This window comes from Astatotilapia calliptera, chromosome 14 (genome assembly GCF_900246225.1).
Source record: "Astatotilapia calliptera chromosome 14, fAstCal1.2, whole genome shotgun sequence".
In the NCBI taxonomy this organism is placed as follows: Eukaryota; Metazoa; Chordata; class Actinopteri; order Cichliformes; family Cichlidae; genus Astatotilapia; species Astatotilapia calliptera.
The window spans coordinates 16,485,260-16,502,950 of record NC_039315.1 but is presented as its reverse complement, the minus strand read 5'-3'; the positions used below and the strand labels follow the sequence as shown (position 1 = coordinate 16,502,950).

At 39.0% G+C, this 17,691-nt stretch overlaps 1 protein-coding gene across 1 annotated transcript in view; it reads right to left on the bottom strand.

The window, feature by feature from the left end:
- Positions 1-17,691, bottom strand: part of ppp1r37 (protein phosphatase 1, regulatory subunit 37) — a 46,043-nt gene that overhangs the window by 8,455 nt on the left and 19,897 nt on the right. Inside the window, exons 2-7 of the mRNA XM_026191277.1 lie at positions 16,808-16,905; positions 10,320-10,365; positions 10,039-10,139; positions 4,700-4,819; positions 1,107-1,257; positions 768-923 (exon numbers count right to left, since the gene is read on the bottom strand). Coding sequence (XP_026047062.1) covers positions 768-923; positions 1,107-1,257; positions 4,700-4,819; positions 10,039-10,139; positions 10,320-10,365; positions 16,808-16,905 — 672 coding nt within the window. The remainder of the gene's footprint in view (positions 1-767; positions 924-1,106; positions 1,258-4,699; positions 4,820-10,038; positions 10,140-10,319; positions 10,366-16,807; positions 16,906-17,691) is intronic.

The window sequence follows — 17,691 nt, the reverse complement described above, 5'->3', positions numbered from 1 at the left end:
CCCCCTTAAGTTATTATTATAGTAGACCTAATCATCAATCGCTGTATGTACACCAACTGCAACAACAGTGATTCAGTGCTCCCCAAAATACTGCAGTCTTAAAGTATGCAGTAGCATTATGGTGCCTAAATGTGTAGCAGGAGTAAAAATAACATTTTTGCACAGTGCTGTAACTAAAACATTTCAAGTAACTGAAGATCCTTAGGCCACCCTGTGTGTGAGACCATGTACTTCTTATAGCTTTCATGGCAAGGTTTTTCCTTAATAAAATCAATCTCGCCAGCCACTAAAGCCATTTTGTCTTATCCGAAAGGACACTCACCAGGATTGTTTCTTTAAGTGGAGTTTCATTTAATTTTCATTTAATCAGGCTAAAATCAGTATATGTATGTTAAAGCTCGCAGCTGCCTTAATATGAAGATACTTCTGTTCAATACCTAATGTTATTTTACTGGTTTGTGTATTAGCTTTCACTTGTTTGCACTGCTTTAATTTTGTATTATTTAGCATTTTGTGTTTGCCTGCTTTTGGTTTTACTGCTCGTTATACAAATTTTTAATATCTGAATATGATCTACTTCTTTTATGTTGCCCCTTTGCTGAGACTGAAGGATTTTTTAAAAAGTTTCAGTGAAACAATATTATGGTACATAGAGCAAACAAATCTAACAACAAATACCACCCCGATGAAACAAAACTGTAAATAAATAAATAAATAAATAATGATGGTACTTGTTACTGTGTCAGAGCACTATTACTGCTTCTTACCAGAGTCCAGGATGTGATTATTACGTAGGTCCAGGATCTGAATGTTGTAGTTAAACTTGAGCAAATTGCCAAGTTGGGCTGAGTCCTGCAGGCCATTGAGCTTGTTGTCAGCAAGGTACAACTCCCGGAGGTTCATATTCATCTTCAGAGCTGTAGCTGTATCAGTGAGATGAAAAACAAAAGAAAAGTGAGGGAAGAAAAGGTGAAGAGGTTAAAGAAAACGGTAAAAGGAATAATAATTTTATGTTTAATCAGATAAAAAGCTTCTCTGAAGGTGAAATAAAGCTCCACTTGCTATTGTACATCCTCTGTCACGCCCTAGTACTTTGGCTGACTTACCCAATAACATGAGTGGTCTGCCAGAGAGGCCAGCGTTCTCCAGATGGAGGACTGCCAGGCTGCCACTGATCCTGAGCGCTCGTGCTACAAAGGGAGCCGAGTGGTCCAGTAGGGGAGTGTTACGGGCATCAAGATACTGCAGAGAGCTCGTCTGAGGGGGAAACACCAACAGAGGTGCAAATTATTGGCTATACAACATAAACATCCCCAAGCCCAAAACAATCCACATTACTGTGATGAAAACAATCACAGCATGCCTCTTGGAATGAAATAAAATCCTAGTGCAAAGGCCAAGCAGGATAAATATGTAAGTGACTGAGTAAAATAGCCAAAACACACAGAAACATGCAAACTTTTAGTGGAACTGCTTTGATTTTAATTGAAGCCAACATAAAGGCAATGAGAAGTAGTGTTGTTATTTATGTAACCCGAGGCAGATCTCAGGGATTGAAGGACATGCACTTGCCGAAGCATTTGTTAATTCGATTCCATTTACTTCATTGAAATGAGTTATGAGTTTTCATTGATAATGTTCAAGCTGTGCAGCATTGCTTCATAAATCAGACGGTCATTGCTCGGAGACAGGGAATGCCTTTTGGTCCAAGCACTGATCAAATGCCAAAGAAGTTTCCCACACATAGTTTTGATTACAGTAAGACCGTTGTACACAGTTACCACATAATCACTGACTGTGATTAAGAATGTGGTGTTTTTCCCTCTAGGATTAAATTAATGACCCAAATGGAAAATAAAAACAAATGAGTAGGCCACAATAATAATAAAGAGTGCAAAGTAATTTGTTACTCTGCAGACAGTTTGCATACAGAACAGATCCACAGAAGATAGCCCTCCACTCTGTGATGAGCCACCTGGAGCAGCAGCAACGCTACATCCGAATGCTCTTAGTGGATTACAGCTCAGCTTTTAATACAATCATTCTGGATATTCTCATCACAAAACTGGTCACTCTTGGCCTCCTCCCTCTCACGTGTGCCTGGATAAAGGACTTTCTCACTAACTGGCCCCAGACTGTAAGACTCGGCCCTCATCTCTCCTCCACTCGCATGCTGGGCACTGGCTCCCACAGGGCTGTGTGCTGAGCCCCCTCCTGTATTGCCTCTGGACCCAGGACTGCAGTTCGACCCACAACAGAAACCTCATCATCAAGTTTGTTGATGACACCACGGCAGTTGGACTCATCTCAAAGGGAGACGAGGCAGCCTACAGAGAGGAAGTCCTGAAGTTGGCAGCATGGTGTTCAGAGAACAACCTGGCAGTGATCACCAAGAAAACCAAAGAGGTCACTGTCGACTTCAGGAGGCACAGCACTGACTTAGCTCCCCTATACATCAAAGGTGAGTGTGGGGGGGGGTCCACACCTTACGGTTTTCAGAGTCCTCATCTCCACTGACATCTCCTGAACAGACAACATCACAGCGGCTGTCAAGAAGGCATCAGCTGCACTTCCTGATGGTCCTCGGGAAGTACAAACTGGACTCCAACCTGCTGCTGACCTACCGCTCGTCCATTGAGAGTCTGCTGACATACTGCATCACAGTATGATACGGTAGCTGCACTAAGGTGAATAGAGTGAGGTTTCAGAGTGTAGTCAAGGCAGCACAGAAGATCACAGGATGCCCTCTCCCCTCCCTGATGGACATTTATTTCTCACGCTTCCTCAGCAGAGCAACAAACATCATCAAGGGCAGTTCCCACCCTGGTTTTGACCTGTTCAACCTGGTTCCCTCAGGGAAGCGCTACAGGTGCATAAGCACAAAGACTATCAGACTCAAGAATACTTTCTTCCCAAAACTCCTTCAACTCACACATGCACTGACAACACAGTTCCACCACCCAATCCAAGGACTTCCCTCTATACACAGACTACATAACTACCATTACCAATACTTAATTTTTGTGCAATACCCCAGACTGTAAATATATCACACTATTTTCCCCCCCGATTCATATATTTTATATTTTTGAATATTGCTCATATGTATACAGTGCTGCAGAACCCCCCTTTCTTTTCCCACATGTCTGCACTGAGTGGGAGATGCTCAGTATCTTATTGTACATGTGCACAGTGACAATAAATTGCATTCTATTCTATCCTATTAGTGCTGTTCACCGCAGTACACCGAGCCAACCTAACACACAAAAATCTCTGCTTTTTCATAAAAGTTTGAATAGTTTGGGAGGTTTTTTTGGGTTATGAGTCACACTTACGACAAAAAGCAAACCAACAAACAAACGAAAGAACAGTAACCAGTAACTCCACATAGTTTGCTTTGATTAAACAACAGCTGTTCACATCAATGTGTTTTCTCTCATGTGCTGCTGTCGTCCTTATATATCAGTGTGTTTAGCCGTTAGTGATTTGAATTCTTAATAGTAATAAGTGATGACTGACGTCAAAGGGTGACTTATGTTTGCAGCAGCACTGACGATGAAAGGTCAGAGATAAGAAACAATACAGAATCTTGGTCTTTTCCCCCTAGACACAAAGCAATGACTAACACAACACAAGTAAGCAACAGTTTGAGCTTCAGCCTGAAGAGCTTTCTCACTAAAAACAAAGCCTTTTTACATTTTTCAATCACTTGTGTAAATTGTCTTCAGTGACTTTTCTGAGGACAGATCTTATTTCTTTCAGTCATTCCATCATCTTCTGTCACAGTTCAACTATTGTTTTACTACTTGTTTTTTTCATGTGCAAAACAAAAGCACATCCTCTTGATTTTAAGGTTTTCTAAATCAGCACATAACAGAAAACTGGTCCTAGTGGGACTATTAGAAGGAAAAAAAAAAACGCTAAGGAGTTGCTCACATCATTGTAAAGAAATTCTGGCACACTCTGTTCTATTCAGTTCATTGAGATTTGCAAGGATTTATTCATGTACAGCTCTTTTAAGGACCAGTGACAGCGTTTCATTCAGGGTTGCCATTCACCTTGATTCTTTTCTTTTTCAGCATTTCTGTTGTAGACCTGCTGCTATGCTTGAGATCCTGTTGCATGACACAATATCAGACACGCTTCAGCTGTCAGACAGATGGCCTCACATTTGACTCCTTGGTACTTTGGTATAAAGACGAGTTGACAAACAACTCAATAACTGCAAGATTCCCAGGTCATGTGGCCGCAAAACAAGCCTCGCTTTGCAGACCCTAACTGATACTTACCCCAATTTCTTTTACTAAATACCAAGAATGTCCTTCATTTTTCACACACTGCTTTGACACTATGTCCCAATGCACTTCATTTAGTGTGCTTACTTTTATAATCTCTCTTTTTTAAATCATGTGTTATTTTAGAATGATGAATGTTTAACTGACTTTATTTTTTTTTTATTTAGTGACAGTCGTTTTCATTTATTTAACTTTAAATTTGTTTACTAGTTGTTATTGTGCCAGGTTAGCTCCTACTATTGCAGTTTGCATTACTAAGAGCCTGATGACCACTTTTTCCTGAAGGGTAGCTGTATGGGCAGAAACAACCCTCCTGGTCTTTCAAGGGTTAAGAGTTCAACTCTGCTCAACACCATGACCTTTGCACACTGTAGTTGTTGGTGTATGGGAGGATGATCTCTCACCTTTCGCATCATGTGAGCTGCGGCCTGCCATCCTCGTGTGCCAATGTGCTTGTTGAAGGAGATGTTGAGATGTGTGGCCGACTCATAGTACTCTATCATGTCAAAGAGAGCTGAGGCACCCTGAGGGGGAGGAAGAGGGAGAGAATAGGAGAAACATTAACCAACAGATTAAAATCTAACAACTTAAAGAACTCTCACAGTTGGTCCATAGTGTTACAACGCTGGAAGAGATGTTGTAATGCAGCTTGGAGCAGTTGTAGTTGCCAGGGTAACAATCCCTCAAGGCAGGTGAGAAGTGCTGAGGTTCAGACAAGGTTCAGTCCACAAATTCTGACAACTTGCAATTCACCTATGCATGGTACAATCAATGTTCCCTCTAATGTTTCATGTGTCTGAGCGAACACGCAAACTCCCTGAGCGGACCCTTGGAGCACTGTGAGCAACAGTAGACGTGTGCACTGTGGTCACGCCAGCACTGAATCCATCCAAGTTACATGGTTTATTGAAATAATCAAATTACAGCATTTACATTTATGTTAGACTACTTACAATGAAAATTTAAAAAAAGAAATCTTGTTCATGACCTGTGTAGTATGTTAACACTACTGGAAGTAAAAATAACTTAAACTCCAATTTTGAAAACACAAGAATATATATATAAAGCTCTGACTTGCATTATGAGTATGAGCCTGTGGTCTGGGAGAGAGTCCTGTAACTCTGTCTGCAAAATACAGTATATAATGATTGTTGGGCAATTAAATATATAGTTACTTCTTCAAAAAAGTAACTGAGTTATGCAAACAACAAAGTTTTTTGCAGCTGTTTACCTAAAAATGCAGCCAAGGCGTTTTTTTTTAAATAAACAGTTAAAACTATTTTAAGAATAATCAGCTGTTCTGCATCAAATCTGATGCCACACAAATCATTTGTGCCACTCCAAAAAATAATTTCTGTCCACTATGAGATAAAGGAGAACAACAGCCTGATACCTGCAGGCCTGACGACAGGAGATGTATCACTCCTGTAACACCTGTAACATTCAGTAGTCGCATCATTGTTCTGGCAGACGCAACAAAACTATTGACAACACTACACACTAACTACGCAAGATTTGCGCTAAATGTGGCAAATCTCTCACATCTCAAAACACCGCCACAACTCCTAAAACTTCCCCCCTTCCTAAACAACTAAATGCCATGTTACCATATAATTTTTTGATTGGTCGACATGGTACATTTTTCCACCAATAGGAAAGGGCAGGCTTTTTTGGTCTTGTCTTTGCTCACAGGCAGAGAGTGTTTTCGAGCGCTTTCCTTATAAAACGCCGTTTTTACTGTTTCTTCCCGCAGTAAATATAAACAACGATAGCATTCAGGAAGAAAACCAAACATTGCATATATTTTATCATAACTCCGGTTTTACGTGGCCTATCAACACAATTTAAAAACAGGTATAAAGTCCACACTTTTCCCGTCAATTGTTCCGTCTGTCCTGCTCACATCTCCAATGGTTGTACACGTTGTCCTTAACGTGGCTTCACTCCACATCAGCCACGCCGCTTTGCTAGCTAAAACAATTTAATTTCAATTCAGGTTAGATTTTTTTTTTGTGCGCAACGCAGATTTTCTGTGCACAGAGACCGTGCCAGCAGTGCGCAATTGCGCACGCGAGCAGCTTAGAGAGAACATTGGGTACAATCATCACCTTCACAGGCTTCCTAAATAAAACCAGCCTCACCAACAGCTGTCATCACTGGTGACATGGTCATGCACTGTGAAATCATCCCTAACAGTGAGACTGTGAATAATGAGCTCGATTTTAACTCCCTGAGCTGTCAGAGTTTGTGTTTGGGGTGAGTACCTGAACTGTGGTTAAACTACTGTTCTTCTACACCCAGCACACTTAAACACTGAGGATTTTGGCACTGACCTCTCATTCTACTTAGCGGATTTGGCTTCCTGCAACTTTATCCTTTTAAACAACACGAAGTTCATGTAGAAGAGTCACTGTTTTGACACATTGGAGGAGGTCTGGTGCACTTTGTGATCACACATGAAACTGTGAAAAAGAAGCTGAAAAGGTTCACGCTTTGAATGGAACTGTGTAAAGGCTCTTTTGGTTGAAAAGTAAAGTACAAAATGCTTGATTAACTTGACGTCCATCAAGCAACATCATCATGTTGTTTCTGAAATATTCCAGAGTACTGCAAAAACCAAAGTGCTGTGTGATTGTAAGACTCCAAATGTGCGTGGTAAGAATCAGAGGCAGGACTAAAATTAAATATCAGGTGATCAAGGATGACATAAGTGCACTCATGATCAGTGTTTTAATCTGGCTTTAATAATGATGTCAGAGGGGCAACTCAGTATATCAGTAATTCCTGAAAAACTACATAAAGATGATGGCACCGTAGTGAGGATGGATGTCTGGTTCTTTTGCTTTTCCTATTTTCCAAATATAACTCATAGCTGAGCATATCAGCTTGCTGCTGCAACACTAGATCTCATGACTGGATTCTGTGTTTCTCATCTGTTTCAATGGAAAAAATAAATAAATAAACATACAATAATATCGAAATAAATAAATAAACTGACCCCACAACTGATCAACCAACTGCAGGAGGTGATCCAGATTAAATGTGAGATTATCCTTTTCTGATGCTGATAAAAACTAACAAAGTCAGACAGGCTATGCTACTGCATAGTATCTCCTAACCTTTCCACTTTGCATTCGTTTATACTGGAAGACATTACCGAGTATACAGCAATGTGTGTTTATCTACAGGGTGGAGGAAGATGAGTCATTCAGTCCAATAAAAGCCATCCTGTAACTCTGCTTCCCGTGCTTGCGCCTTCACAGGCTTCTTAAAACATCTCTTTCTAACCATTTTTCTCCTTTCATCTTCCCATTTCATTCCCAACAAGACGCCACTGCTGCACAGTCGAGTCAAGTATGAGCCAAATCAAGCCATCTACTGTATACCTCTCACACCCACTCAAAAATGAACCCATCCTCTTCCCGAGTCGATTTATTTTCTATGCCAGCTTCCTCTAATCCCAGCTCATCCGGCAACACTACTTCAGTATTTTCTCCTTTCAGAGCTTCATTTCATCTCAGCCCAAGGCGAGACACTTGCCTGAGACTGAAAAACTGCTCTCTGGTGACTCAGTCGATGACTCATTCTGCCACTTTATTCACATTTCTGGGGTAATGTTGCATGTTGGGTGAAATTAAAAAAAAGAAACAAAAAACAACAACAACAACAACAAAAACCATCACTCTACACTGTTACTTAATTATATATATTTTTTAGATTGTATGGTTTTTTTGGACTGAAATAAAATGACACATAATGTCTCTCCAATTTAATTAGTAGAAGAACTTGTGAGATGGAATGCGGTGATACAATTTTTGCGGTATCGATGCTCCGGAGCTGATAATGCACTCTTTAAGCCCTACACAAAACATCTGCCAATATTTGCGCAGAAGCCCTTCAGCACTGGTAGAAAAATGTTATCCATTTGGTTGTCTGGATATGTTTATCTAGTGCATGAAAACTGATCCATGGCTCACTGCATTTACACCTGGTATTAAAATGTATTTTTTCCATCTGGACTGTGCGAACATTGTGACTGGATCACAATAGGCAAATTAGTTAGAGCCGGCAGACTTGTTACTGGTTAACTGAAGCAGGTCCGTAAATGGATGTATAAACTTTTGTTAGGTTTGAAACTGTGACACAAGACCCACTGGTGGGGTCAGTGCCATTACAGGTAGGGCATGGATGACCAGGGGAAACTATGAAGTGAAACTACTTTGAATGAATGGGATTTTTGTTGGGGAAGTCCCCAACAAAAATCCCATTCATTCAAACAAGAATTTGCTGGTGCTTTTATGGTGACCTCTATTTATCTAAAAATAACTTTTGTTATCTGTGGTCTATAAATATTCTGGCATGTATGTTTTTTTACTCTGAAGAGGTACTTTTACAAACACCAGGAAAGAACCACTGTTTACATCTGCTGAGATCACTACTCATCTGTCCTTCACATGCATAGTCTCTAAATCAGGGGTCAACGGCAACGAAATGCAGTTTTTATCCATCCAGAAGTGCTTTAGCAATTATATTAATATTATGTTAATTGTATACTGATTGAAGAAATATAATGCAATTTGGTCCTCGAAATTACTTTTTTTTCTTAGAGAGATTTTGTTTGTTGTTGAGTGCAATGTTAAAATAAGTTCTTTAAAACCAAAAAATTATTTAATATGAAGGTAATATGAGCAGAGAGTACAAATATGTTGAGCTATTGGCTGTGTTAGTTCAGTGAGAGAGTTCTTCATAAAGAAAACATTTTTCACTAGAAGTCAAAAACTAATGGGTACACTTATGTCTGCATTTTTATTTTGTGCACAAAATTATAGCAGAAGTCCTGCCACGTGTCTGGCCAGAAATAAAGTTTGTTTGTTTATTTGGTAGTTCAATGAAAGGCTTCAGTTAGTTAAGAGTGAGAAAAAAATGCATTCACATTTGCAGTTTGGTTTTCACATACAATATTTGAAATAAAAACAAACAAACAAACAAACAAAACACTACATTTTAGGAAATACTGGTAGGTTTTTTTCTTGTTTGTTTGTACTACTTGAACACTGAAGTCGCCTTCCAATCAGATAACAGTGCCTGCAGGGGCTCACAGCTCACTTAGGTTTGAGACCCTTGCTCTAAATAATAACATAAAACACTGATGCATATTTTAATATTTAAAGACATCGAGTTACTTTGTCTTTAAGGTCACTGAAGAAAATATTTCGGCATTATTAACTAACCATGATTAAATAAAGTGAAAGCTGCCCAGAACCATCAGGTTTCCAAGACCTCAAGGACTGCAAGTTAACAGACTCTGCAAACGTGCCGTTAACAGCAGGTGACAGGGAGCTAAATTAATTCTGCAGTTAAAGAGTGAAAGTACTGACACAGTTTTGACAGACAGGAATTACGTAATGAGCAGTAATTAAACTTTCTGGTCCAAAGCAAACTTCTTCCTGTATGACTCTGGCAACAGAGTATGTGTGTTCTGGAGGGTGTGTGACAGGAAGTGGTCAGTGTCCATGTGTTCCACACTACGACACTGTCTATCTGTGCATGTCTGCAGCCCAAACATTTTAATGGTGTTTACACAAGTAGACATCTGGGGTAATCAGAAAACTCGTGACCACATACTTCATGTCCTGCTAGTCCTGTAATCGTGGAAAAGTTAATGAGAGTGTAACTGAAAGCATGAATCAAACATGAAAGAAGATGAGAAAAGGGGGAGAAGCAGATATTTAAAGCATCTTACATCTTCATCCAGGTTGGTTTGCTCCAGGTCCACCAATTTAAACTGGACCCTCTTCAAAATCTCTTCCAGAGACTCGCATGCCTTGTAGTCCAGCTTTTCACCTAAAATATATCCACATACACTTGATCAATTAACCATTCAGCCATGCAGTATTAGATGCTGTTTATAAATTAAAGTTAGAAAAACTGCAATTACTATTTTCCACATGTTACACTGTTAATTGTACTGTATCGTTTGTGACTGTTGTAGTGGGGGTTTTGTTTTTTTGGTCTGGTACTTACCTTTTAAATCTAAGCACTCATTTCGTTGTGTCAGGTCTTTCAGTTCCTACAGAAACAAAAACAAGTAGTGTCAGGAAGAACCCCATTGAAGCAATCTTTTCTTTTCACATGTTCAAGCCTTCACGTGATTCAGCAGGCAGTTCACGAAATGGTAGATATCACATAAATCAAGACAAACAATTGCTGCTAAAAAAAAAAAAAAAAAAAAAAAAAAAGCATCTGCAGCATACATTAGCTCCAGGCTCCCTTAGAGTATTTATCTTCTGGTTTTGTTTTAGGATGCACTGAAAGGGAATGCTCAGTCACCCCCAATGATGACAATTTTGGCTGTATGGGATAGTGTGTTACAGAAAGTGTTACAGTTAATACAAAGTCTTGCAACATGGATGGGAACTGAGTCCCAAAGTAAAAACCTAAAGGCATGTAAAAGTGAAACTAAACTCTAAACCCAAATGCTTCATTTGGAAACTACAAATCACTGAGAAACTGACACATACACCCACAAAATGTAGAAACAAGCAATATTTCCTGTATCAGTGCCAGTTAGCGGCCTGTTTGAGGGCACAAGACGATCATGAGTTTGTCTGTGTGAGTTGGTAGAAACGTTTGTATTCACAGTTAACCGGCCCCAGCATCAAATGATCTTTTAAAACCAAACATGCTAGTGACTTAACGGTGAAAACTTTTACCTCTTGTGCCAGTAGAAGACCTAACCACCCACAGAAACATTAAAAACATACAGGGTGCTGCCCTCAACACTATGTACAGGTAAATCCCCCCTCTCCGGTTGACTGCCCAACCAATTCAGCATGAACTTCATAACCCCGGCCCTCCTGTCTCACTGTCATTACTAATGTGTATTGCTGAAGGTGATCACACTGGTTTATTTGTATACGGAATTCATTGCCTAACATATAAATTATGAGTTCCCTAACACACACACACAAATATCACATGACAATTGCTCAAAATATTGCACTATTAATACAAGCAGCAGGAAATGCAGTGAAATTAAATAATGCTGGAGAGCTGAGAGTCACTGAGCTGTGACATAAAAGTAAATGTACTGATAAACGTCACATTATCATTAGTTTTAATATCTTTTAGCACCCATAAGATGTTGACTATATAAACACAGACAGGCAAACATTTCTGGCAGTTTAACAGCAAGCACATTTTCACTAACAATTAACATGAGAACCTGTCAGAGAGTGTGATTTCAGCAGTGCAAATTCCTTTCAGGCAGAATTGCCAGAACCAAAAATAGTGCATGACGCAGAGTGTGCCTCTGCGCGAGTGGTTGCATGGGTGTGCATCTTTGTGTCGTGGGAAGACTATATCACGCCATGTTTCAGTTTAACATCTTGTTCGTTAAATGCTTTTACTCTTGCTTTACAGTCCCCACAAGTAATCTATTCCGTAGTTCACACAGTCATCTAGTATAAGGATTTTCTGCCCAATATCAAGACAGATATATAGCATCCAAGTACTCATAGCCAAAAGACCGAGGTGATGTATGACAAAATCCTCCACTTTTTTCTATTAAATGTGACTGTTACAAGGTCCTTTTTTGTGTAGTACACACTGGCAACATCATTCCACAAAAACAATCAAATAAACAGTAATACGTATCAGTCAAGTTTTGCCAATTAAAGTAAGGACAAACAATTAAACTGAACATTTAACATGTAGTCTAACAGTGAAGAATTGATTTTAATGACTAATCTTAACACAATTTCTCTTCACTGAGGTTAAATGTATGTTTAAAGATATACTAACATTTTATTAGTTTATGTAAGGTGTCCATTATTTGCACCTTGCAACTATTTTAATTAACCACAGAGAGTAGTCTATAAACTTATTAAATTATAAAAGAAATTACCCATATATGCCCCATCATGTGATATTTTCAGAGTTTATATCACTCCAGTTTACAGTTATATGGTCAGAAAGATGATGTGATACCAAAGTGGCCGGATCCATTCCCTGATTTGGGATAAAGCTGCTTCCACAGCGCATGCAGATGTACAAGCGGTGCAGAACATTTTGCAAAGAATTTCCTGGAGTTCTTGTGGATTGTGAGATCCTCATTTCAGACACCTATGCATACATAAGAAGCAAGCGTGCATGCTGGCTACATGTAAGACACTGTGCTCTTCAAGGAACTGCAGCAGCAGAAATGTGACACAAGGCTACCAAGTATCCAGGTTTCAACACTGTGGTCAGAGTTAATGCAGTAACAGGCATTCAGCATATAGCTGTTTAATGGTAAACCCCCCCCCCCAAAAAAAAGAAACCCCTCAAATCTACACAAACAACTAGCCAGAAAAGTGCCACGTGTACTTAAACTTAATAAAGAAAGCCTTAAGAGTGAATGAGGAAAAACAGTAAACGGTTATTCATCTCTTGCTAACTCCCTCCTCTTACTGGCCAAACATCTGGTATGTTTATGGGCGGCTAAGGGTGACTAAGCAGAAATGAGAAGGGTAGAAGTGGACTAACAGCAGTGGAGAAGTACAGTGGGAGGGCAGACATGAGCAATCAAAATACGAGTGAGGGAAGGAGGGAGATGAGGCACTTCTGTGATGACGAGACATCCCCGTACTGTCAACCAGTCAGCCAGTGGAAATGTACCCAGACTAAAAGACTAAGTGGAGCTCACAGAGGCAGCTTAGCACATTGACGTGCAGTTCCACAAGTAACTGTAATGTTAGCCTGGCCTCTTTCAGCTGACCAGACATGTGATGAGCCCCTTGAATCACAAATGTGTTTCCATCTTGAGACCAACTTTCCTTCAACTTCATCACTCTCACAAACCAGCAGGTACAAATGTGCAAATAGTTGAGAGGCCCACTGAAGGGTTTACAGTTTATGTTCTACAGTAACTGAACAAACAGAAGTAAGTGCTAATTCACTGCTGCTGCCAACTCCCATCTCCTGTTAGCCTAATAATAAAGGAGTTGGCTTGGTGATGAGATGCTCCTACAGAAATAAAAACCGGGAGACAGCTACTCACATGTTAATAATATAAACACAGTTCTAAAGTATTACAATTATCAGACCAACTATTAAACTATTCCACTGATGACTGGGGCATTTATCTAAACAGAAGAAAGTCAATATAAGAGACAGGCCATTACTTGTACAAACAATTATCCCTTCTGACGCATTTGCATGAGAAATACTGAACTGTCACTTATTGGTAGAAAACATTTTAGAACAGTAGTATAAGTTTTCCTCCTGTAATACAATAGAAACAATTAAATGCACGGCTTTCTCTCTTGATGCAGGACAATTCAACCTCACCTCATTACTCATTAAATTACATCAAAATAATATATACTTAAAGTGTAAAGATCCTTAAGTATAACAAATATGTGTCCTTTTTTCAATATCAGGTTTCCAGCATAATCATCATTAATACTGATTTACCAACGTAAAGCTATGAGTTTCTTCTTAACAAAGAGGTTTGTAAAAAATGTATTTTCTTTTTGATTTTCTCTGCATGCGTGTGTACTAGCTCACATACAAAGGCACAAGGTTGGCAAACTATAAAAACTAACAGCCTCGAGGCTTCCCCACTGGATCTGAAGAACTGCTTATATTAGAGGGATTATGAGACACATGACTGAGCAGGCTAACCCACAGGAGAAGGCCAAAAAACACCCGCGTGCCTGACGGGAGTAACAACCACTCTTACGGAAAAACCCTGTATCTACAGGATACCATCACAGCGCTTGTCCAAAGTCATGCAATGAAGGATCACACCATGCCCTCAAACCACATTAACAGGCCTTTGAAGTGTTTTCATGACAAAAACAAAAACCTTCAGGATGTAATTTTTGGAAAAAAAATTTGTTTGACCTCACAAAAGGATTTTTGGGTGCCGTCCAAATGTTTAACTGTTGGATGTTTGTCCACCTCTTGGTTGTTGAGTGGAGCCCAGAGCTGCCATAATTTGAACAGTTTCAGTTGTTGTATAGTATACATGTCCTGTATCCTTCGTATTGAACAATCATTTGGCTAATGGTTTCACAGTGTTTCTCAAAGAATTAGTTCCAAGGGAAACCTGAGCTGGGTCAGCAACTGACCTTTCAAAATAAGAGTACTGGGATTGTTCATTATATCTGGATGGTTTGGTTCTCTTTCATAAACAATGAAAAGAAAAATCAACACTGCAGCTTGACAAGGCAAAATGCATAAAAAAATTAATATTGTATACCAAGGCAATAGCTAAAAATAATAGTGATTAAAAGTTTCATAAATCTGTGAATAAAAATATCATACATTAAACTAAAGTTCTCGACATCTAAGCTTTAAATAAGACAAAATACCTGAGCAGCTTGAATTAAAGATGATATGAAAAACAAGGATAACAGAAGTAAGGAAAAAATGTATACAAACCCCCCAAAATTCACATTATCAGTATTAAAAATAAACAAACAATAAAAACAACAATTCTGATTGAATCTATGCTTTGTTGTACATGACACCAACAGGATTTTGTATTTTTGGGTGGGTTTCTTTTAGGTGGCAACAACTTTTTTTTCTCCACATATTTATGCAGAGACCTTTCATGGTTAGCACTAACATTGAACCATTGGTCATAAAGCAATTACCATCTAAAAGCAGCAATATCTACAGTAACAGTGAGAGGGAGGATTGGCCACATTAAACTGAGCTTAAAAAGGACGGAGAAAGCAGCGGGTCTGTGGTTGCAATGGTTTTGTTGCGTGCCAAGACATTTAGGACCAAGGTCCACAGGAGGCCAATATGGTTGTTATTAACAATAAATAAATAAATAAATAAATGAATATAACAAAATAAAACATTCATTATGTTATTATGTGCAGTTGAAAACCGGAAGAATTATTAAGTGTTTTTCCTCCTCTAGGTAAATTAACATTTGTGGGAAGCTCATCCTGTTTTTTGCCCACAACACATTATATGGATCAAAATAATGAGCCAAGACAATTTGTTGCTGCTTAAAATGAGACACCAGTTCATACCCACAGTGTTTGTATTTAACGTTTCAGTTAAAAATATTGCTCTTGTTTCTTCATACTAAACTGGATTGTTAGCTAGTAATATTAAGTATTAAAACCACCTCTATGAAAAATGAATCCGGTTGTTCAGTCTGACGTCACTAGCCGTGTCTGGGTCTAAACTCCGCTGCAGGTCCATATATCAAACGATCACTGTGGCATTACTGAGAGTTGAAAAACTGTCTAAAGTCTTTCATCTTTAATAAAATGATCAGCGTTCTGCTCTACCAGGTGTAACAATTGAGTTTAACATCCAGGCATCCATGAAAACGGAATTTATGACATTTAACGGAGTTAGAAGTTAGCAGGGAGTTAGCTCGCTAGCTTCTATCTAAATACAATATAGCATGTCCTGACTGCGGGGTTTTGGAAACAAATTAAAACGTACAGCTCTGCTATCACTTCCAGCATAAATGAAGACAGAAAACTAAACAGCAGTGACGTTTGTAGGGTTACTGAAGTTGGGCTAGCTGGTATATAATGATGTGCTGCGTGACCGCTAGCGACACAGCTACGTTAGCATAATATAAACAAGCTAACTTTTTTTTCCACTCGATAAAAGTTACCGTGAGTGTTCTCGGTGGTCAGGAACAAATGTAATCGCATGGCAGGATGCTGTAAAAGGACCAAACTTCAGCCAGGAGAACAACTGAGATAATCCATCCACAATACGAGGTTAGTCATTCATATACTGCTGCATGGGCTGGGCTGTAGTTACACCCTAAGGTTTTAAAAACTGAGCTTAAATAAATGATTAGCGGTAATAAAAGCCGAGGGAGGTCAACAGGGATCACTGACTGTTTTAGGAGCTTTTTGAGATCAAATAGAAGAAAATACATAGCATTAAACATGTTAACAACACAAAAGCCATATTAAACGCAGACTACTTTAGACCCGGAAGTAGGATTCGTCGCGTCATCACTGAACAACCGGATAGATACACAGCTAAATAAGCAGAGAGCTTGAAAGTTCCTAATGTTGCATAGACAGTAGACCGCATCTGGTTAGCTGATACACTGCAACTATATCTTTATGTAGAGACACCATAGTAAACAAAGGACCTGCGTCACACACAGGTTAGTCACATTGCCGTTATCCCTATGGGCATAGGCTCAGTCGGTTACAACACTCTCAGTCGATCTACTGAAATCGACTGAGACTGAAATGGGGATGTTCAACCTCTAAGCCCTAAAAGTCTCAAGGTGGACAGGGCTTTGTAATTTATCACCCTTCCTGTGGCATTATTTTTATAACTTTGTCACTAAAAAATAACTTTTTTTCCCCCAACAACAGACAAAAATCCAAAGCTTGTGCAATACAGTCTTTAAAACAAACAAACAAACAAAAAAAAAAAAAGACTTTATCACTAGTGGGCTGGCAACATCACTGACTTAATCTGTCAGTTGTGTGTCAACTGTGTGTTTGTATTATGTTGAGCCTTACCTGTATCTGTTTCAGCACTTTGGGTATAGGTTTACAGTTGAGTTTTTGACAGGCTTGTTTATAGGATGAGAGGATCTCCTCCACCGTCACATTCTGAGCTGCAAAACAGAATACAGTCAAAAAGGTTAGGGTCGCTTTTATTGGTATGTTTCTTCATACATAGTTCTTGAAAATGAAAACTCACTGCACTGAATGTGGCTCATGTTTGTGGGGCGAAAAAAAAAAAAAAAAAAAAAAAAAAAGATTCTCCAGACATAGTGTCAGCATTTATATTAGAAGGCTTAAAAAAAAGTCCAACATTGAATTTCATGCACACAGCTTTCTGGGCAAAAATGCCATTTTGATGTCATAGGAGATTGGCCAGACTGCTTTGTTGAGTTGAGAGGAATGTCACAGTGACTCAAATAACAACTTGTTACAAGCACGGTATGCAGAAAAGTATCTCTGAATGCACAACATATCAAAGAAAAACTGCGCTACAGCTGCAGAAGACCTCACTGGCGACCTAGTTAAGATTCTGCTTTGTATTAATTAACAATTCAGGCTGCTGCTGGTGGCAGTAGCAAAGGAACATTGTTTAAATTCAACAGTCTGAGTTAGAGCAGGGCGATATGGCCAAAAATATTTATCACGATATATATTTGAAAATTTGCGATAACGATATAACTGACAATATAATTGATGCGAGACAAAATACAACTCCACAACATTACTAGCGCAAAAAGACAACCTTCCATTTATTTTCACTTAAACAAGAAGCTGGTTTTTATGTACATTAAAGCTTTATAAAAATTTAACAGTGCAAATGCAAATTCCTTGCTAAAAGTTTAACCAAAAGGCATTTCCAGTAGAAATGGGCTGACATATCCTGAGCATAACCATGT